At 32.5% G+C, this 24,530-nt stretch overlaps 1 protein-coding gene across 2 annotated transcripts in view; it reads right to left on the bottom strand.

Annotated features, from left to right (window-relative positions):
• LOC118204420 (uncharacterized) overlaps positions 1-24,530 on the bottom strand; it is a 45,768-nt gene that overhangs the window by 16,597 nt on the left and 4,641 nt on the right. For both annotated transcript variants that reach the window (XM_035376747.2, XM_085813000.1), the window contains exon 2: positions 3,993-4,186. In XM_035376747.2, coding sequence (XP_035232638.2) covers positions 4,166-4,186 — 21 coding nt within the window. In that variant the 3' untranslated portion in view covers positions 3,993-4,165. The remainder of the gene's footprint in view (positions 1-3,992; positions 4,187-24,530) is intronic.

A 24,530-nucleotide genomic window follows, 5' to 3' on the forward strand; every position in this document is an offset into this window, starting at 1 on the left:
AATATACAAGGGTTAAGAATCAAACTTTTACCAATACTATTTTTAACATAACATATATATGCCCTTACAGGATTTAGATAATTTTACAAATATGCAAGTGTTTAAGACCCAAATTAATTTTATCAATTTGAAACAAAAGTAATAACAGGTGTGGCAGTGAAACGGGCTATGCTAAAACGGTGTGGCTGGTGTAAGTGAAACGAGCTGGATTGTATTACAGTTCTTTGTGTAATGTTCACTGTACACTGTGATCCAATATGTCAAGTTGCAGTGCATGCAGAATGCCTGAGACTCTTCACTTCCACTCTTGCAACATTCTTTGGTGTGCACATTTGTTTTGCACTTCCACTCCTCTTTCTCACCATATCACCCATTTCTTCAGATTTGTACCCACAATTTGGTAGTATATGCCGATGGGACTCGGGTCTTACATGCGAGACTGTAATGAGCACAAAATACAATGCTGTGTTGCCATATAGCTCTCATCGGTTTTGTAAACTGCCTTCATGGCAAAAGAGCATTGTTCACCAGTCCACAATGCTGTCTCGTCTGAATACCGACACCAGGGTCAATGGCAAAGGTTTATTGTCTAGATGGCACCACTCCCGTTTTTTAGTTCCTAATGAAATTTACTATTTCCAAGGCTGCTGAATTTCCCGTTTCACTGCCTCACCTGTTATCTAAAGAGCAATTCAACATCATTTGCAGCCAGTAAGTAAGATTTATAGCATAACATACACCATTTTGACAAAAATCTTTATTCTTTATTTTCTCAACTGTTGGTCATCGATATGTACTTCCATTTACAAAAATGCTTTAAATGATGGTGCAAATATTCATATTTTGGCATGTTTAAAGAAATCAATTTTTTTTTTTAAATGAACAAAATCTACCTTTTTACATGTTTTTCCAATCCCTATACTTACATTTAGGAAAATTTTATGCTCATTATATAAAATGAAACAGAAAGTTTTGTTTCTCATATGATAAATAGCAACTGAGATATTTGATATTAAAATTGGAGACCATACACGAATTGAAGAGCAAAATGTTCACATTTGTACATAACTAAAAGTAAAATTTAGAAAAAGTTTTCCGACATCAAGAGCTGAAAAACAATTTCTGATGACATCCACTTTACTGGAAAAATTAAGCAATCAAACTCATATTCCCGGAAAAAAAAATCATTCCAAACAGTTTTATAAGAATATTCTCTTTTGATATCACTAACAGCAATCTAACAATAAAACCTACTTTGATCTAATATAGGATTAGATTGGAATGGATTGCATTATGACTATCTGCCTAAGAAGAAGGATGACTTAATGGAGGACATTTTAAGGGAAATTGATTAGTATTCATTTTACTCATGCAGAAAAATCACCAAAATTCCTGAACAGCCAGCCTATTCACAAAAACGTAAAACAAGGATCCAACTATCAGAGTTCAGAGGCATTTGAAATACCAAACTTTATAAGGTATTTTCTCCCTTCTTACTGCATGCCTCTGTGATGTAACAGTTGCACACTTGGCACATATTTGAAAGGTCCAAGTTAGAGTCCCAGAGAGGGGCATTGCACATTTTTCATGTACTCCTGCTTCAAAAGACCTAATAAATCTACAGTGGCACCTGAACTAAAAGATGGTCGATGATAATTCTTCACCACCGGAATTTGGCAATTGGGTCTCCTGATCCCCAGTCGCCCTTTAACCCTTTCCGGCACGCTACCTTTTAAAGTTGGAATTTCAATAAAAAAATGGTAGGCAGTTTAATTAGGCCTAGAGGAGTACACAAGTAAAATTTTGTAAAGATAGCACTTATCGTTTTAATTATGTGGGTGTGCCCGAAGCGGGCACGCTGATTAAATAGAGCTTCGAAAAGAGTGCCAAAACGAGCATTGCTAGGAAGCACGTAAAAGAATAGAGAGATTTTGCCTATGATTAAAAAACACTAGATCCTGAATACCGTAGCAGATTTAGCATTACCCAGGGTGTGCCACGGGGAAATCTGCTACTCTACACACCCCCTTAAAAAGCTAATTTTGGGTTATATGATGATTACATGCTTATGAATGGAAAAAAGGTAACTTGGGTATATAATATTTACATTTTATATTTACACTTTAGTCTATTTTTTTCATCGTAGTACTTTTCAAAGAAAGTGACACTGCCTTTGAAAAGGCACAATGTGCTGGGATCTGTATCAGATTCACTATCTGAAAGCAATTCGTGTAGCACTTTCAGTGCTTTAGAAATGGTCAGCCCTCTCCGATCCGTTTGAAAAATAATTAAAAATCCGAAAAAATAAACTAATATTATATCTACAATTTGAAATTATAAACTATAAAATAAAAATATAAATGTCTACAACTCAAAACTATTAAATGTAGCACTAAAAAACTTCTTTGAACCAAAGCGAAAGAGAAAAAGAGACCTGCTCAAGTGAAAAACCAAACAGCTAACTGATAAAATTATCCCTGACTTTCAGAAAATCACCCCAACAATTTCCTAGCTGATAACCAAACCTCCCCCCCCCCAAAAAAAAGAGGAAAAGAAGAAAGAGAAAAACAGGAAATGAAACACAGATGTGGACCCACCTTTCAATGTTAAAGAGCTGCAGAGAAACAAAGATACATCTGCCTCTCAGTGACCTAGACTCGCAGTGAGCCCAGTCTGGGAACACCTGGGTTCGCTGTTCGATTTTAGGCAAGACTTCAAGGTAAAAATTTAAAACTAATATAGAATAAGGAGATTAGCATACACCCAAAAAAAAAAAAAATAACATATAAATTTCCTTTCAAACAATTCCTTTTATACCCTTAAAAAAAAACAAAAAAAACTGGAAGATTTCTTTGAAAAATGAGGGTCTTTAAAAAACTAAACATGGCTAAAATATATAGACTGGTTTGTGTTGAGCTGCCATCTACTATAAATAAAGAAGGTTCAGAGCAACGTATAGTAACCATCAAATCCTTTTTCATTCAATTTTTCTGTGCGTACAAAAGGAAAATTTTCATGCCGCAAGGTGGAGTACATAAGGAATTTTCTCCCTCCTTTCTGCATGCCTATGTGGTGTAATGGTTAGCACATTCGATGTGAATTTGAGAGGTCCCATTGGCACTGCTCATTTTTCACGTCTCCTGCTTCATTAAATCCTAATAACTCTACAACCTTAGAAATTGTAATGGCTCACAGCAATATATGAGGAGAATTTCAAGTAATTTCATTACTTACATTTGATAAAACCATTCAGACAATGAAATTCTGATAACAGGAATTTGAACTTTACACCCTTAAAGAAGGTTAGTGACATTCTCATACCTGCCAAATTCAGGAGAGGTAAATTCCAGCTATGAATCAAATGTGTGCCCATAATATACACTTAAAATACAGACTGGTGACAATTCACCAAACTAAAAATATTTTTTTTTGGGGGGGGGGAAGAAAAAAGAAATTTTTTGTGCAAGATCATAAAACTAGAAGAGTTTTCAGAAACAACATGTTAAATTCATAAAAGTTGCAAAATTCATGTCAGCAGAAGACACATGTTAGACTTTATAAATATTCAAGAGGCACAATTAGATAATTACATCACTTTAAAAGTAGTGAAATACTTTCTGAATAAAAAGAAAATTAATTGAAGTAAAATAACACAATTTTCCCTTCCCTTATAATTAATATGGTTATTTATAAACAAAACAAATTAGTCTTGTTGCTGCTGTTTTCTATTTTAAAAAAATTCATTTGCCTTGAACTTTTCTGTGATGTTCTGAGTTATTTTAAATAAATAAATAAAACAAGCATTTTATTCTAACTTCAGTGTATTTCTCCTCTTATAATAAACCCAACTGATTTAAATAGGTGAAAAGCAAACTTAACAATGTTTTGTTAATCTTAGCCCATTCCTTCAGAAAAAATATAATTAAGTATAATTGAACACCACAAACTGTAAATTAATTGCAATTAACATGCAAAATTATTTTAAATCTTACTTAATGTGAGCACCAACCGATCCATCATTTCCGAGCACCATGTCTACCAGGTTTAAAGGCCTTGGTTAGTCCCTTTCCTGTAAATTTCTTAACATCTGGAGATGGGATTACTTTTGGCATGGCATTTTCTTAAGAATTTCAGAATGCCTCCAACTGAATAAGGTCATCATAAGTCAGCAAGCTCTTTTTTGTATCTAAAAAGAGAATAGTTAACGGCATCATTATCCATTTGCAACTACCAACTGCGCACACATCTAGGTGTTTGCTGCAATTCTTGTGTCTACTCAACAAATCAATGTCTTAATTTGCTTCCTTTAAATAAATTTGCACCATTTCTGACCAGTTTTAACACACAGACTTCATTGTTATCTGCTTGACTTCATTCCATCCCACTCAGTGTATCTGAAAGCATCAAAGATATTATAGAACCTGAAATTATGTAGAGTATTGTTCTCCACCGCTATCAATAGCCTTGATTGCTTAAGAAAACAATGCATAGGCTTTGAAAGTCAGCACTTTGATCCATAGGTTGCCACAGTGTAGTAGTTCTAGAAGGCATGTAAATAAATTTTATGTCAAAATTCTTTAAATCATCTGGCTCTTTCAATTGGTTGGGGATATTTTCCATGAAAAGTTAATTTTAAACAATATTCCTTCACATGAGTAATGAAGTTATTATTGAACAAGGTCTGTGAACAATACACATTTAACACAAGCACTTGGTGCTGGATTTCCAGACTAGGACAGCTTACTCAAATCAATGTTCTTAAAAGTTTTATAGTCTATGAGAATGGAACACTATAAGTAGTATAAAGTTTTAAAATCTATTTATGTGTTGCCACCCATTCCATCTTTGTGATCACTGATTCAATCTTTGTGACTTTGTACCTAGGCACTGATATCCCACTTTTGAATTACACATCCAAGTCCAAAAAGGAGCTGTTTCATCCACATTAAATATTTGCTTAAGCAAAACCTGCATTTGCTGCCTCACTTTGTCTAGATCTGTATGCTTGTTGAATCATTCAAACACCTGTCTTTAGTTTTAAATGCACTCTGTGTTCATGATGCAGGCCTTTTCTTGTAAATCGTCATGCAAATACCTAATTTTATCAGGATCATTAAAAAACTCTATAGTATTCATTTTTATGCGAGACCCTCAATTTAGTGAGTGATACAATTTCTTTAACTTAGAATTCAGACGCAGCCTTTTTTTGGTAATGATTGTGCCCTTCATTATAGCACCCTACATGCTTTCAACAATGTGAACTTTCTCCTTCATTATTTTCCCTGACAAAATATGTTGATTTATATTCCTAGCTATTGTTCTTCATACAGGTCAATTATTTAAAATTTTGCTTTTAAAGTAAATGCTGACTTTTGTTTTTCAGATTTATTACCAGAACATTTGGTTTCGTATTTCAAATTCATTTTAAAGGTAAATAAACATTGAATGCTAATTATGATAAACAAATAACTAAACTAACCATGCAAATACTGTTTGGATACAAGAAATGCGGGCCAAGGAAAGGAGAAACTATCTACGAATTCCTTATTTCTAATTGGTAAATTTCAATTTGAATGTTACCACTCCATGCATTCACATCAGATCCAGCATTTCCTTTAATAAATAATAAATAATAATAATAATAATAATAATAAAGGCTAGGATTACTGGATTATAGCAAAACAGGTATAAAATCTTAGGCTACCTACCCAAGGGAAGGCATGCCTTCACAGTGGACTTTTTAATTGGCTCGTTTTGATACATGGGAAAAACCAATGTTTACTCCCATGCCACCCACTCATTTGCCAGGATTTGAATCCAGATAGAATTACTATCATTTACGTTTTACAGCTTGGCCACTAGTAGGCTGAAATAATTTAAAAAAGATTAATTTATTTAAGGATTGGACTATTCCATTCTGACAAAACATGCTAAGAGGTAGCAGATTTTTATGAAGGAGTTTCTACAGGAAATTCGCCTGTATTTGTACTATATACAAGAGGAAAAAAATCATAAAAACCTTACGCTACAAGTCTGTTCAAATATTAGAAACTGAACCTTGAGTGAATTTCCACTGTTTTACAGCTTCAGTCCCATTATGGGACATTGCTGTGGAATTTATGTATTAGTGCAATGACCTTGGTGCAGTTTGGTAATTTTTTACTAAAGGGTGGTTGGTGGTGGGGGAATGACTTATAATTTAAATTTATTACACATATGTGCACTATTACATATATATTTTGCATTTTAATTATGGATTTATCTGTTTTTTGAAAAAAATCATAAAAACCATGTAAATACTGAAATAGAAATTTTGATCAATCAAATTTTCATTACAATTGATTATTGCAAAAAATTGATTATTACAAAAGTGACCATTACAAAAATAGAAATTTTGTAATAATCACTTTAAGAACAGAAACAAACATTGTTCATTCAGCAATTTTGCAGCAAAACACTCTAATCTTTCAGAAATTTTACCACAGTTTCTTCCATTGCAGGCCAGTTCCACAAATGCATAATTTAAAATTGAGTTTTTAACAAAAAATATTGTGATTTGCCTATAAAAATTGTTTGAATACAACACAATGAACGCATGTGAAAATGACAATGTTGCCTGTTAAAAATGAAGAATTGTTACACACACAGTTACCAGAGTTCCATGCACTGAAAAAATTCAGCAACTTCTAATAAGTTAACTATTCATTATGGATCAACATTTACGAAATGCAATATTCAATATCTACACAACATACAATCAACAAACCTGCCTTCTACAGAACAGCAAGCTGTGGATTATTTCAAAATTACAAATCTTACCACCAAAAAAGGGAACATTAATGAACACTGTATGGTCAGCTGAACATGGTCGACAAAACAATAATAGACTGAACACTTACCTATGGAAAATTTGTACCCATAACATTCTAAACAGAGATTTTACTAAAACTGGAAGGCCTAAAAATAGTAGAAATTAGCAGAAGCCATTTTACTAAGCAGGTCAAATACTGATTGCTTATTAAATTAAAATGTGTCAATTCTTTCAGAATTCCACAGAAATGACTGGGGCAACTTTGGTGGGATCTCTGCCAGCTATCACAGTCAACAAGATAATAGTAAGCACCTATAAAAGTTCCAAGTAAATGTAAATAATTTTCAGTTAGTAACCACTAATACTCTAAAAGGCCCAGAACTTCATTATAGTCAGTAACATATAAAGATACAGATAATGCATTCAATGTGCTATAAATACATTGCTTATAAATTTCAACATTATTTTAAGTAAATACAGACAGGAAAAATAAAAAGCATCCTCGCAACTTGAATGCATTATTTACAAGAATCCTAAAGCTTTCACTGTGTTTTGCAAGGCTTAGATTTGTTATATGATTTAAATGAATGGTATTTATTCTAACAAATTGACTATATTAACTATACAAAATTAAAGTTTGAATATTTTCTTCCAAACTTAATTTCCTGAAGTATTTTAAACTGGATAAAAACTTTATTTCCTGGAGCATTTTAACTGAGCCTGAAACTATCACCATGCATTAAGATTTTATGCCAGTTACTGATAATTGTGACTTAATAATACACTAACATTTGCACTTTTGTTTGATGTTACCCTGATTGATTCTCGATATGCCTTGCTTTGTTTTCATGAGCAAGGATATATATAAGATAAAAAAATATATAAATGCAAATTATAATTTTAATTAGCAGTAGCCCCCTTAATGCTTAATTTTAATTTGGGTATTCCCTCTCTATTCAACTAAAATGTATACTTTTGCTGCTATTTACAATCGGCAACTTTTAAGATATTGTGTTGTTAAAAAGTTACTCATTTATTTTAATAAAGTTTTTACCTGGAATTTAAAATAAGTGTTATAGCTGGCTTAAAATCAAGTTGAATATTCACTATCTAGCCTATTTGATATCCATTGCAAAACTACAATACCCTAGAACGCCTGATGGAGTCCTTTTGAAAACGTTAAAACACCCATATCTTTCTTAATTTTTCATTTCAGTTGTTATTCTCTCTGTGACTTTTAATGAATTAGTGATGTCTCTGACTTTCAGAAATGATTAATGTAATTTGTAAAATATTTGTGGGCCTACATCCCTAGAATGCCCAATGGAGTCGCATCTACTCTGGGGGAAGAAAGTCACTGTTTTATTATTCCCTTCGTGTTTAGGAGTCATGATCTTGTACTGTATTTGCTTTTCGAAAGAGTGATATATCAGCTATCATGACATTTCCCTTTCCACCCCCAAGTTTAAAAAATGATCAGTTCTTTGCACCTGCAGACTAAAATGGTTTACTTCCTGGGATGACTCCTTTCACACTTATTTCATTACTATTTGTGTTGTAATTTTCATAAACGTTCATACTATTCAGTTTTGTTGAATATATTGTGAAAAATGGCTCGTAAAAAAGGATTCACCTCAGAGAATATAGAAAATATCATATAATGAATCTAAAGAGGGTGAACTATCAGACATTGAAGATGAGAACTGTAAAAATGACTATTCATCATATTCTGATGGACGTGAGAACAAAAAAATTTCAAAAGATGCATCAGGTAATATGGAAACTTTCACTGCTTCTGATGGCATAGAATGGAAAATATATAAAAATATTAAAAAATCTGGAACGTTTCCAAAATTTCCAAAACAAAATATTATATAGTGTACCAACAAATCATGCCAAAAGAAATGTCAGTGATAATAGTGTGTTGAATGCTTTATTTATAGATAGCACAATTTTAAACAAAATAAAGAAATGAAGTAGAGGCAAGGTGCGTGTTTGAGAATGGCACTTGGTCTCTTTCTACAGAGGAGATACTTGCCTTTATTGGAATACTATAAGCTCATGGTGGGAGTGGTGCAAAAAGAATAGAGCTTCATTCCTGGTGGTCTAAAATCTGCGGCCTGAATTTTTACACAGAAACTATGGAAAGAATCAGGTTTTGTAAAATTTTGTAATTTTTACAATTTAACTTGAAATCCACACATTTTACATGTTTGCAAACAGATAAATTTGAAATTACTTCATTAATAATTATATTTCTTGCTTCAAACCGTGAGGAAATATAACTATAGGTGAACAACTACTTCCAAGCAAGATATGATGTCCTTTTACTCAATTTACAAACCCGATAAATATGGACAAAAGTTTTAGCTTGCTGTGGATGTAAAAACAAAATACCTCCTCAATGCTTTCCCTTATCTAGGAAGAAATGAGGAACGACCATACAATCAAAGATTATCTGAATTCTTCGTTTATGTGACTGATGAAACCTTTTCTAAACAAAGGTCTAAATGTCACAGTTGATAATTATTTTATGTAACTTCATATAGCTGAAGAATTGCACAAAAGAAGGAACAAGCTTAGTATTAACTATCAGCAGGGCAAGAAGAGAAATCCCGAAGTCCAAGAAAGATTCCTGAGAGGCACTGTATGAATCTAAAATTCTGAAACATGCCGAAACAAGTGCTACTCTTACAGTATATCAAGGAAAAGAAAAGAAAAATGCAATGTTTTTAAGTACTCTTCCATCCAACTGTTGGTATAATTAACAATGAAAAGAAAACTACAGAAACAATTAGTTTTCATAACAAACCAAATGTGGTGTCGATGTAATTAATCAGATGGCTAGAAAGTACACTACAAACGCACCTTCTAAAAGATGGTCTGATTTGTGGAGAAAATGTGAAATCAGACTTTGTCATGGTAACTTGACTGGTGATATTTGTATTTCATGCAAGAAAATGGTATGCAGAAAGTGTCATGAATTTTGTGAAAAGCATGCTATTTTCTTAAAATCGTAAATTCAGTTATCTTTTTTTTTTAAAATTCATATTTCAGGGTTGCCCCTCAAACAGGAGAATGAAATTCCCTGACTTTTCCAGGTGCGTTTTAAGAAAATTCCAGTCTATCCACACAGTGTGCTGGTTGTGCTGAGAGGTAAATTAATTATGGTACCACTTAAAAACTAAAAAATTTTTCAACTGCATATGACTTATATATACAATCCCCAAAGCATTACTATTACACAATTATAATAGTTATTGTTTTCACCACTGAAGACTGAGATTAGAATTGGCCCAATCTGGATTAAAAGATGTCTTTTTTTTTGCAGACATTTTGCAGTTAAACGAATAAAAGAAATCTATTTAATGCTATTTTTAAATAAATTCAGGTATTTCATATTTACTTATATACTATTTGCTATATTTACTTAGCAGCATACATAAGCAAAAAATAGAATTTAATTTCGTGATGGTATGTCAACATACTGCTAGAATTAGTTTCAGGAGTATGCCAGCGAAAATTGGCTGAAATTTGAAAGTATTGTTAACTAATAATAAATAAACTTAAAAGCAAAAAGCCACATTAAACGATATGAATAACATTAACCCTTTGTGATGCATTACACTTTAAAGTCGGTATTTCAACAAGAAAAGCTGTATGCAGTCTATCTAGGCCTAAAGGAGTATACAGATAAAATTTTGTAAAACTTGCACTTATCGTTTCAATTTTGTGGGTGTTCCATGAGTTCCATGAGGTGGAACACTGCAGCACCAGAGCTCTTAAATGTGCGACTACGCGAGCATTGCAGTGAAGCACGGAAATTAGTAGAAGCTTATGTATAGTAATGAAGAAACAATGTATTGGCTGTATACATGGTTTTCTGGATATGCACGATATTCTTGAATATATATGGATAAATGAGATAAATATATGTATATACAGAAGTCCTATATAGAAAAATATTTACAAATTTTTTTCTATTTCATAGCTTCAGGAAATTTTCAAAGCATATCACATCTTTTTGATAGAAGTGCAAACCAACTTTGCAGGTTTTGAACAAAAAAAACTTGTTTTGTGCGGGTTCTGTTCCGTGCAACAATATTTCAAGTAAACAGAAAGAAAAAAAAGAAAAAGAAACTCTTTCCTCTTCGGAAAGAGTTTTCCTGCCATTTATGGAAAATTAATAATAAAAGATTAACTGCAATTAATATTAACAATAAAGAAAAATAAGCTATAAGATATACATACACAAAAAATATTTACACAATTATTGTAAATAAACGGGACTGAGACTAAAAAGCGATAGCAAAATAATTCGCGCAGCTTCCCTAAGTAAAGATGACTCAAGCTACTGCTAAAATTTTCGCCTGAAAACTACTCACAAAAATTTCAAGATGCCCATATTAGGGCTTTCATAGCACAAACCACCCCTCACCCCTCAAGACTGCTTTGTTTCAATTCATTCTCCCAAGACAACATAAATAGAAAACATATACAACAGATGTTTTCTCCTAAGACAGATGTTCTGATGCATAACAGCATGAGATCGCTAAAGGCGCAGTGTTCACGCTAATGGAACACCCCATTTTATTTAATGATTCTGCACTTGCTTTTTGTATGAAAAACGTAAAAAAATATATAACAAATAATATAGAGTACAGCCATTAAAATTATATGGAAATTTTTTTTTAAACAAATTTTTTTGTATCACACACACACACACAAAAAAAAAAAAAAAAAAAATATATATATATATATATATATATATATATATATATAGAAATTTACTAGAAAAAATGTGGATTTTAATAACACATCATAAATGAAAATTCTGGGTCTCCCTGTGATATGCTGCCATCTACTATTTAAAAAGAGAAGTTTGAAGCATATTTATAAAGGCATTTTTATCCATTTATGGTTGAATTTAACGGTTTCAGAAGTGATTCAATTTGGGTGTTCTATGTAGTGGAACTCTGAGCAACAAAGGCTTAAAATAAAGTTAATAACTTAAAGATTTAAAACTGAATTACAATAATCAATGATATTTTGGCGAATATAATTATATTAAATAGTTAGACTAGATGACTGGTTAATGTTTTTTTACTTTACTGCAAAATGACAAATAAAACATTTATTAAAAAGAAAAGGTTTAAAAGATTTTGTGGTAAAATCCTAGTACAGGCCTAGTACATCCTAGTAGTATGGCCTTGACACGATTTTGAAAACTGTGGCCAACCCGTTTACTGCTTATCATAAATGTCCGGTTTTATCGCGCACCATAATGCCACCAAGTCCAATGTCTACCGTATACTAGGATTAAACCGATTGTGTTTTATACGAGAATGGAAGGTACAAGGTAACCAAAAATGTTCTTGCCGTTTCTGATATGACATTGAAAGACTGAACCCGAACATAAAAATAGTCGCCAAACCTGCCAATGAAATGGTTATGATGGGAGTTCAGGCATTGACCAAGAATATAAAATCGTGTTGCGTTGGTACTTCAAACATACCTCACACAGCAACTGATTGAGATGGATGCAAAGGCGCCCATTTGGAGTTGTTTGCTGTATGATTTTAAAGTGGGCCTGTCAGCAGCAGAATCAAGTTGCCGAATTTACCAAGCCTTTGGGAGTGATGAAGTTAACAAACGAACCACTAGGCAATGATTCCAGAAGTTCAGGTCAGGGAATATGTCTCTTAGTGATGCACCACGCAGCGGTCGACCACAAGTGCTGGACAATGGGGACCTGAGAGCAGCTATAGAGAGTGACAATAGCCAAACGTGTGGCTAGCTTGTTGCACTTAGTGATGCACCACGCAGCGGTCGACCACAAGTGCTGGACAATGGGGCCCTGAGAGCAGCTATAGAGAGTGACAGAAGCCAAACCTGTGGCTAGCTTGGTGCACACTTCCAGGTATCTGATGAAACAATCAGACTCCATTTGCACCACATAGGAAAGGCATACAAGCTGAGCAAGTGGGTACCCCACTTACTGTCCAATGCAAACAAGCAAAACAGTGTTGCTGCCTGTTTGTCATTGCTTAATGAGCACCACAATGCATCCATATTTGATTGAGTACTCACCAGCGATGAAATGTGGGTCCAGTATGACACACTTAGGCGTGTCACCACGGGATCCTCTGCCTCACACTGTGAAACCCTCTCTCCACCCACACAAGATCAAACTATCTGGTGGACTAGTTGCTAATTTAAATATAGAACTCCCCTCCCTTCCCCCAAACTTCCGCATAAGAAATAATACCTTCCACGTAACACAACTTCCGCATAAATACAACTTTAGAGAATGGTGGATGTGGAGTTAAACCGATTAACCACAATGGTAAAGGAATGGTGCCCATCTCCCTGTCTTTTTCTAGTAAAAACTTCTGTTGCCATCTTTCGCCTTATAACCATGTGTTTATGTTGCATAATAATAAATCCAGATCTAACAAAAATCAAGATTATTCGAAAAATTGTTTTTGCGTTTTACTTTTTTTATCACGATGTTGTAAATCATGAAATACACAAACAGCCCAGAATTTTCTTTCTTCATTGGTAACCAGTATTGTAGCTAGGGTCCAACAGCTCTACTTACACCACTATACTGCAATTTTTAGGTTCTCGAAATATGTCAAAAAAGTAATCTCTTCCCACTGTTACCAAAGGTTTAACAAGTACACTCTTACAGTTTTAAATGAAAATTTAGAAATCAGATTTCATCCTTAAGCTTTCTCGTCTTTTCAGTTATTTTTTCTAGATAATATTCATATTTCAATGTGTAATTTCGAAAATACCACTAATAAAAACAATAGAATTATATTCTTTAGCAACTGATATGCTTTCTGGTATATCCGCTATTTTCAAGTTAGATTGAAGCAAATATAGAAATGAGAAATCTTTTCCAAAGACAGATTTCTACAAATGAATTAGTGTATATGTTGTATCTATACAGAATATTTCTGCAATATATAAACTGGATTTCGGACAAGAACAACCATATATTTATCCTTCGTAAATTCATCAGCGTAGTGCCTTTTTTAGTACCTTCACATCTGTTTTATCAGTCAAAGCATAAAAAGAAAGTATAGGATGGATGTTTTTAAGAAAGTACCCCTATAGGAAAGCAAATTTTCAAAGGAAATGCAAGGTGGCCGTATTGTATGTAAATAACATAATGAAACAGAAAATAAAGCCAACAAAATTCCCTAACTGTGCCAATAAAATTTTCAAACAAAAAGACAGCAGAAAATAATACAATAGAGTTTGTAAATATGACATGAGATATTGGGGGAAAACATTCATTAAGTGAAAATGTCAATATGATGAAAGTAGATGAATGAGAAGAAGCACATTCAGATTTAACAGTAGTATAATAATAGAGATATGTCACATAGGAGCTTACATTGTTTTTTCCAAAAGAAAATTATTAATAGCAATAAATTACATAATAGTATACAGAAACCTTCTCCAGAAAATTAATTTTTAAAGGGAGTAACCTTCGTTTGGGGTAGGGGAGGCTCAAATTTGAACTTGCAGGAGGCCCTGAAATAATTTAAACCAATCTTGATCCCTTGGTTTATGATATGAGTTTAGAAAAGCAGCTGATCCGATTTTTATTCTTTGAACAGTATGCTAACTTAAAAAAACATATAAATATGCTTTGGGTGCACACATGTGGAAGTTTCCATATAGCACGAACCCAAAATGAATTTGCTTAGTGGTGTTCCAGTGCAAAATAGATGCAAGAAGTGGACCATATAATAAAGTCATGTTGAATGATCTTTCAGGAATTGTTTTTAACATTTTTTTATTTCTACTTTTGAGACTATTTTAAGTATGCTGTACATCAAATGCATCCAGCAATATTGACTAAATCAATGAAAAAGTGACTTCTGAATGCTGCAATATTTTACAAGAAATGCTCCAACATGTTCAGAAATCATGCAACTAAAGAAGTGAAGTAGATACTCTTCTGTTATTTTTTTTTTTTTTTTTTTGTGTGCTTATTACGTACTCCGCCCTTAGGCACTAAACGGAAAGGGAGGGATGCCCCGTGGTGGAGGTCTTTTTAAGGGAAACTGGCTCATAGCCATGTTACACATGGGGAAAACTACGAAAATGCCCATGCAGCCAGCCCATTTGCCGGGACTTGAACCCCGGACCGAACTACCAGTGTTCAGCGTCTTTTACCGCTCGGCCGCTGGTGGCCCACTTTTCTGTTATTGGGAAGAGGTTCAGAAATGCATATATGTGTGTTATATGTATCTGTGTATGCATACACATCCATGCAACACATCCATCTATACATACATGGATTTCTGAATCCAGTCCTGATAGAAGAGTACCAAAAATGTTTATAAATTGAAAGTACATTTAAGTACATCTCTTAAGATATATATTAATATAAATAAGTAGATAGATATAAATATATAATAAAATACATAGATATAAATAAAAAGAAATTAAACATGCTTTAAAAATAAAACATTCTTAAGTTTTGCATATTATCTAGAATAATGATTATGTACAACCTCATAATATGTAACTCTTGCCTTGTCCTGTAATGGTCATATAGAAATGATTAACAGTTTCAATTTTACATAATATACACTCAGTACTTTCACTGAAAATAACGCAATGCAATCTGTTAAAATATAATGCTTTGGTCATTGTGATCTGTATTACATCAATTAAAGGTATAAAAATCAGTTTCAACACATATGCTTAAGCACAATAATTACAAATCAATTAAAAAACATAATAGAAAATAAATTATTTAAGAAAAATTAGTTGAATAACTTTCCTCAAAAACTTCATATATGTATGTCTAGCAAATGATATGGAACACCAAAATCATTCACATGCTTTAAATCTAAAAGCAGGCCAGAGATAAGTTCTCGAAGAGATGCTATTCTGTAACATGTATTTATACATGCAAAGAAGTAACTCAAACTTCAACGGTACATATAACTTGAGCACTCGTATGCATAAAATATTCAGTTATGCAGAAAAACCTTGCATTAATGAGATATCTCACATATTTTTACTAAAATAAAAAATTTAATAATGAAAGTTTATCAGGAAAGCCACTACAAAATATTAGTGAATATATGTAATATACATAACTAAATATAATTCTAAGAATATTCCAAAAGAGTACATTAAAATGCATTTAAGATGCTAAGGTAGCAGTTAAGGCACTTACTCATGATCCACACTTCCATTGAAAAATCACAACCCTGTAGCTGACTTTGCAAACTTGAGAGCATTTGCAAACTTGTATGACTAATTTTCTGCAAAGCTAAAGGTAACAACCATTTTCAAAATGGAAGCAAACTAAAAATTCCATACAAGAGCAGTTAATTAATAAAATGAAGAAAGCTAGAAACACTGGTAATAAAACACTTACCTTTTTCTAGAAGTCTTTCTATTTTGTGCTGCTGTTCTCATGTACAGCGCTCAAAAAAAAAGGGGGAAGACAGTTTTATATCTCTCGTTCTCCTGGGCCAATTGACGAAATTCAACTTATGTTTTTCATGTCTCAAAAGTGGACTTAGAATATGTATTAGATTTATACATAGCATTGTTCTAATATAGTATGATCTTAAATTCATTTAGTGCAAAAACAAGTTACTACTACTTGCGCAATTGCTGCAAAGTAAGTTAATAATAATTTATTTACTAAAAAATATTGATGAATTGATTATATTATCTCCTAAGTTTGATTATAGTAGGATTATCTTAAAAGAGTGAATCCATACTAGTAAGTTATATTGTGAAAGATGTTTTGAAGTAACTTGAAAGTAAAATGTTAAAAATGTTTTAACGGGGACTGGAAATAAATCATGAATAACAAATGTTCAATTGTAAAAGGAATAAATTAAAGGCAAGAATTAAATTAAATGCATGTAATCATTGTCATTGATCGGAAATTAGTTGACTTTTCAAGGGGAACAAACCAACTCCTGTTCAATGAACAATAATGAATAAATAAATACGAAGGTGTTTCGTCTTTACTCAAGCAATAAGGCTAAGCCAAACCGGCAATTCAAGTCAGGCCAAATATTTCTGTTTGACACAAAATCGGCCTTTTTCTGAAATGACATGCCAATTTTTTCCATATTTCGAGTCTACGATTCAAATTATGCCAAACTGCAAAGCTTTGCAAAAACCACATGTGTAGTTTTTAAAAAAATTAGCTCCTCAATGTTAATTGATTTTGGTATATACAGGGTGTCCAAATCAAATGTACCTTTTTTGAACAGTCAATTAAAAACAAAGTTTTAGCGCTATGAGGGCGATATTGGCCACAGAAACTGCAACCAAATGATGGACCACAGTGTGCAGCATGTGCTGTGAAGATGTTATCTTGCATCGAAAATGAACACAATTTTCTAAACTGCTTTTTTTTCCGCAGATTTTAACATTTCATGTTAGCAACAATGTTAATAAGCACAACTGCAGAATTTGGGGATCAGAAAATTCCCATTCACTCTACAAATTGGAATGGAGCAACACAAAAATCAATGTCTGGTGTGCTCTATCACATGATACACTCATAGGACCATTTTTCTTTACTGAGACGACAAACATTTACCTGGACATGTTACAAATTTACACAATACCCCAAATGCAGCATTTACAACACACTGTTATCTTTCAATAAGATGGGGCCCCTCCTTACTGGGGCAAGCATGTTTGTGCATTTTTAGATACAACTTTCCCTAATCGATGGATAGGACGTGGTAGCCCAATTGTCTAGCCATCAACATCTCTCGAAGTGACACCTCTCAGTTTCTTCTTTTAGAGCTAAGTGAAAGACAGTCTACTCATGGAACATCTGTGATACTGAAGACCTTCATGCCTCCATAACCGTGGCTATTGCTACTCTGGAAATTCTACACTGGACACAGTTGGAACTGGACTACCGGCTGGACATTCTCAAGGCTACTAAAGGAGCTCACCTTGAATTGTACTGATTGTTAAATAAAAACTTTATTAGTATTGGTATCTAATTTAACAGTTTTCTTATGCTTTTAAACTTTCTTTTAAGTAGAGCGACCTCTTCAAATTAGGCACATTTGATTCGGACACCTTGTACTTCTTAATATTTATTTTTTATTCAACTTATTTGATTCTTCCTTTCATATTTTGAAATTTAGGTTCATTCCAAATAACATTCACCTATTTTTTATGATTCATTTTTAAATAAATTTTATAAATTTTTGGAAAAATTTTTTTACTATCATCAAGTAGATGTATTTTTAAGTATACTTGGAAAAAATTAGTTTTTTCTTTAAAATGTCGTAGGATATATGTGACTTTACATATTGGCACATTTTGAAATTTGGCATACAGTGGAACCTCAAGATACAAGCACTCTATATATGAGAAATTCGAGATACAAGGAAAGCATGAGCGAAAAATTCGTCTCTAAACACGAGCATTGATTTGAGTTATGAGCAACGAGCCAGGCTGTTGGTATGCAAGGTGCATTTCCCGATCAGGCTCGACTCGGGGAATCCTCTCCTCAGATCACTCAGTGTTCTTTGATCTACGTGTCTCTGTGTTTTAAAGTTATTTTTTTTTCATTTAATGTGAAAATAATTATTTCATGATACCTTTCAAGAAAATTGTTGCCTCAGATAGTGCTGTGAAGAAAAAGAGAAACTTGATGGAAGGCTAAGGAGGCCAAGGGAGTAATCATTACATCCAAAACTAATAGAAAATGTTGAGAAGCTGTTGTTGGCATGGATTAACAAGAAGGAATTAAAAGGCACTTTGGTGTCGGAAGCTATCATCTGCGCTAAGGCTCAGAATCCGTACATGGACCTTCTCCGAAAAACACCAGGTATGTCGACTGAAGACGAGATGGTGGGTGACATTTTTGGGGTGCAGAAGAGATTAACTGGATTTTCATTATTTTCAATGGGAAAGTTTGTTTTTAGACACGAGAAATTCGCTATATGAACTAAATGCTGGAACGAATTGAACTCGTATCTCGAGGTTCCACTCTATTTGTTATATGCGATAATAATGCTAAATGTGGTTTATGCAGTTTGTTAAAATTAGTTGAAAGTATGAAAGATGCCTTTTTATGCTTATCTACAATGAGATAAAAGAAAAAAAAATAGGTTGCTATAAATTAAGAAGTTTAGCAAGTCAATTATTCTTGGCATAAACTGAAAGAAAAATTTTTGAATTTTTCCGTAAATTTCGCTTCATATTTTACAAAATTTAATATTTAGGCATAATTTAAATCATACAATCAAATTATGGGAAAAAATTGGCATATCATTTCAGAATAAGGTTCAATTTTGTATCAAAACACCTATATCAAAAGAATGTTATACAGTCAAAAGTCTTTAATCCGGACGTCCATAACCCGGAATGATCTATAATCTGGACCTCAAAGCTACAAACTTTCTGCACATGTGTCAATGCATATATGTGTGTGCGCATAATACGTTTACGCATGCGCGTTTAATGTATAACGGATGGTATAAGCTAAGCTAAAATTATCTAATTATCTATTTTAGTTAATGTTGCAGATTACGTTGTTCCTTAATCTTCTAATTGGATGCGGCTTATTATTTTTTGCAGACTGTTAGAGCAATTTTATAAAAGTAAGCTTGCACTTTCGATTATGTCAAAAAGAATTTCCGATTCTGGAGCTGCCAAAGGATCTACAAAGCAAAAGCATGTTTGATGTCCATTAAACAAAAAGTGGAATTGCTTCAAAAAATGGATAAAGGCATATCCTTTGTTTCTCTAACCATTCCAAAATCTGTTTATCAATTTCACGTTGCTCTGCAGGGGGGGGGGACGTAGCGGCGCGTAATGATCGGGAAGTTGATCTGTCAGCATTATCCTTATCTTCAGAGCAGATGTTTTTATTTTATTCGGCTTATGATTCCTTATTAAATGTGGTATTTCATCTTGATGTACTCCGTCTTTGATATGATTTAAATCAAATGCGCACGTTGAAAAAAATGTTTAATAAAGTAAACAAATAAATATTAAGCTTTTTTTTAAAAATTTTGATACCCTTTAGATCATAATTGCTCTTTATTTCATAAATTACGGTTTCATATTTTTAATTTTATAATTTCTGCATGCCATCTTACCAGATTTAAACTGATGATCTATAATCTGAAATCGCCGAAGTCCCGACGAGTCCGGATTAAAGACTTTTGACTGTATATAAATCTAATATATATCCTAAGTCACGCTTTCGAGACATGAAAAACGCAATATGAATTTCATCAATCGGCCCAGTAGATTGAGAAATATAGAACTGTGCCATTTTTTTTTTGTATGCGTGCGGTGTACTTACTGTTTCCTTTAAAGGAAAAAAATTGGAGAATTTAAAAAACTAAGCACTGTACAACTTTGAAATTGCACATGGACAGTAACAAACTTTTTTTTTTATTTTTTTTTTTTAAAGCTGTTTTTCTTTCCATGTATACAATGATCTGCTTTAATTTGAAAAGAAACCTCACATTGTATCATACATCTTTGGGCATTATGCACTGGCCAAAGCAGGTATGTGCTATGTGCATACTTGGATTGCCACATAAATATACTTTTTAGAAACATTACAACTTGCCATACACCTCATTATGGCAACACACTAATTTGCAACTTTTCGGTGGGGTTGCAGACAATCTGAAAGTATCAAAGTTACTTATAAGGAAGCAGGTTTGTGACTTTTCTCTTAAAAGTCAATGGACTATCAATATTATTAGAATTTGGAAAACATTTTCAATATATTAAAAAATTCTAATTCTTATTTGACGTGTCATACAAAGATTATGCATTAATCATTCTGCAAAATGTATTAAATGACACATTACATTTACTCTCCTCATGTAAAAAGAAATGTTTTCACTTTAAAAAAAAATCTAGAGTTACTGAAATTTAGCAGGGTTTGCAGTAAACATTAAATATACATTACATCATTTATTTCTCCACATGTACACTTTGCAAAAAAAAGGGGGGGGGGCAGTTCTATATTTTTCCTTCTACTGGACTGATTGTCAAAATTTAATTTGCATTTTCCACATCTGGAAAAAAATACATATTAGATTTATATATAGCATTGTTCAAACGTAGGTATGTTGACACAAAATTGGACTTTTTCCCAAACAACATACCAATTTTTTCCATATTTTGATTCTATTATTCAAATTATGCCAAAGTGCCAAGTTTTGTAAAAATTGCACAAGTAGTTTTTAAGCTCTTTCATGTTAACTGAATATGGTATATATTTATTAATATCTCCTTTTAATTAAACTTATTTGATTCTTCCTTTCACATTTCAAAATTTAAGTTCATTTCAAATAAAATTTGGCCATTTTTTCTGTTTTATTTTAAAATAATTTTTTGAAAACAATTTAAGTTCATTTCAAATAAAATTTGGCCATTTTTTCTGTTTTATTTTAAAATAATTTTTTGAAAACAATTTTGAATTATAAGCTATAAAAATATTACCATCATCTTAAAGTAGATGCATTTCTAAAAAAAATTAGTTTTTTATTCAAAATTTCCTGGTATATGTGAATTTACATACTGGCATGTTTTGAAATTTGGCATATTTGTTACAAGCAATGCTATAAGCATATAATGCCGAATGTGGTTTACTTTGTTAAAATTATTTGGAAGTAATGAACAATGACCTTTTTCCCGATCGTGTACAATGAAAAAAAGGAAAACAAAATAGGTTGTTATAAATTAAGAAGCTCAGAAAGTGAGTTATTCTTGTCGCAAACTGAAAAAAATGTGGCAAGATAAATTTTTGGTACTTATCCGTTTCGCTGGCACAAATCTCGCCAAGCAGACTTTATTGGCGACAACAGACAGTATACACATAAAAAATTTTAACAAACTTTAACAAATTTTTATTTTGAAGGCAGAAACATTTTAATATTGTTTAAAATTTTGTAAAAAGCCAATAAATTTGTAAAAAGACATTAATTTAAGAATTTACTGTACTTTCATGATACAACATCAGAATTGATGAATTTAACGCTTGACTTTGCCTTTTCTATATTTTCGCCTTCAGGTGTGATTGCATCCTAACTGACTTAATTACTGCGAATGGCCTTGGGCATAAAATTGAACTATCTGGTAAAAATTCTATGTAATTGTATGCGAGTATTGAAAGAAAGAATTAATCTGATAAAAAATGGCTGCGAACTGTTTTGACAATGAAGCGTAAAAGGTCACCAGCGAAGATATTCCGTTTGGCATCAGTTGTACCATTATTGGCGACTTTATTGTTTGCGCTGGCAAAACGGAAAAGTTTCAAATTTGGCACAGCTTTAGTATTAGTCCTTTTTGGTGAGAAATGTTTTTGGTGCGATAAATGGAAAGATTATGGTAACCTTGTTATTTATGGTAATCCCAAATGCTGTAAAACATGCCGCCATTTCTGTCCACGAAACTTTAACGAATTTGGTAGGTATCAGAGCTTTGATGGCAGGAAGGATAAATTGCATGTTTTTAAACATTTAACAACATTTAAAATATTTTTAAAAAAGCCAAAATTTGATAGTTAAAACTGATGCTTTTAATCACATAAGTCTTGACATTTTTTCATATATCAACCCTGAATATTATAAACTCCATCCCTCCCAAAAAAAAAAAAAAAACATTTTTAGTAGCATGAGAACTTTTGGTGTTTCCTTTGCTAAGGAACCACATGCAAATTTAGACTTTAGATGTTTCTTAAAATGGGCAATGATCAAAATTACCATGGTCTAAAACAACTTTTTGCCTCATTTCTTAAATTAGAACTATAGGAATGTGTAATTGCATGAATTCATAGACCAAAATTAGGTTTCATTATTGCTTTTATAACATTTTTATAGTTTGTCTGACTATAAAAAATATAATGTTGCTTAGATTATGGAATATATTGCTTATAATTTACAGTTCTCAAATTTTATAAATCTCCCACTGTATATGAATAACCTTCACTGAGTATTATTACTTTTATTAAATAGTACGTTGACATAGCAGTCGACTTTTTATTTTAAATTTTATGCAAATTTTCTACATTACTTAAACATTTAATCTAACAGAGATCTGAAATTTTTTTAATAAAAATTCTATTCTAAAAGTAAGAGCACAATTTATATATAATAATTTGACTATATGGCAAGCACTTAGATACTGATTTCAATGTCTTTAAATGTAATTACAGTCAAAAGTCGGTAATCAGGACTCGTCGGGACTTCGGCGATTCCGGATTATAGATCATCAGTTTAAATCTCGTAAGATGGCATGCACAAATTCTAAAATTAAAAATATGAAACCGTATTTTAGGAAATAAAGAACAATTACGATCTAAAGGGTATTAAAATTTACAAAAAAAGAACCTTAATATTTATTTGTTTACTTTATTAAACATTTCTTTCAATGTAAGTTGTTTCGTTTTATGTGATAATATTTTCTCTTTAATTCTATAAAGACATAATTTCTTGTTCAGTATAAAAGCTCCGCTGTTCAAGTCCCGTAATTGCTGTGCCGAGAATACCAACTAACTTCTCAATCGAAATTTTTTCGTTTTCACTAACCTCTCTGTCACCTTCTTCATGTCTTTATCCATTTTTTGCAGCAATTCCACTTTTTGTTTGACGGACGTTGAGACATACTTTCGTTTTATAGATCCTTTGGGAGCTCCAGAATCGGAAATTGACATAATCGAAAGACTTTTATAAAATTGCTCTTACAGTCTGCAAAAAATAATAAGCTGCATCCAATTCGAAGATTAAGGAATAACGCAAGCATCAACATTAACTGAAATAGATAATTGTATAATTTTAGCTCATACCGCCCGTTATACGTTATACGTCTGTTAAACGCGCACGCGAAAACGTATTCTGCACTTGCGCACACGCATATGCGCGTGCACGTAAAGGTCTTACGCGCACGCGTAAACGCCTATGCGCATGTGTCAACGTGGCGCATGCGCAGAAAGTTTTTAGCTTTGAGGTCCGGATTATAGATCATTCCGGATTATGGGTGTCCGAATTAACGACTTTGTACTGTATTATAAAGTTTAGATATATTTTTACTAAGTTAAGATATACTCTTATTCTATTAAAAACTTTAAATGTACTGAACAGAAGGCACTTGTGCGTACGGCTCAGTCAACCACTTGTGGCAAGATAACTTATGATAACAATTAAGTTCAAATGTAAAATTTAAATTCAAATAAATTTGTAGCCAAAGGCTACACAAATCAATTTAATGCGAAGCTGGTTCAAAACTTAACCGACATGGAATTCAACTATCAGCAATTATAATGCAGGACTGAAGACTACAAATCTTATCTTATCTAGCAACCTAGTAACATGACCTCTAATGGCAAAACACGGTTTGTTCTACAAACTCATTTGGATTTTGGTGGGAAAATAGATGGGGAAATTGACAGTAAAGATCCCAAACATAAAAAAACTCTGGTTACAAAATAAAAGAACGTTACATTATACTTTGTTTCCTGATTAATTATTCACTACATGAAATAGTGTAATGCATTTTTGTTTGCATCATATACAAATTATTTATTTTATTTAAATGCTGTCCAAAACTGAACAGGATTTTGCAAGCATATTGACCATATTTTTCGACCTATAGATGCAACACTTCTTCACTTCAGAAGTAAGATTTAGAATTAAGAAATAAGAAGCGAGAACAATATTTATGA

The sequence above is a fragment of the Stegodyphus dumicola genome, chromosome 1, assembly GCF_044657685.1.
Source record: "Stegodyphus dumicola isolate Sdum_Otavi_A_Nest chromosome 1, ASM4465768v1".
In the NCBI taxonomy this organism is placed as follows: Eukaryota; Metazoa; Arthropoda; class Arachnida; order Araneae; family Eresidae; genus Stegodyphus; species Stegodyphus dumicola.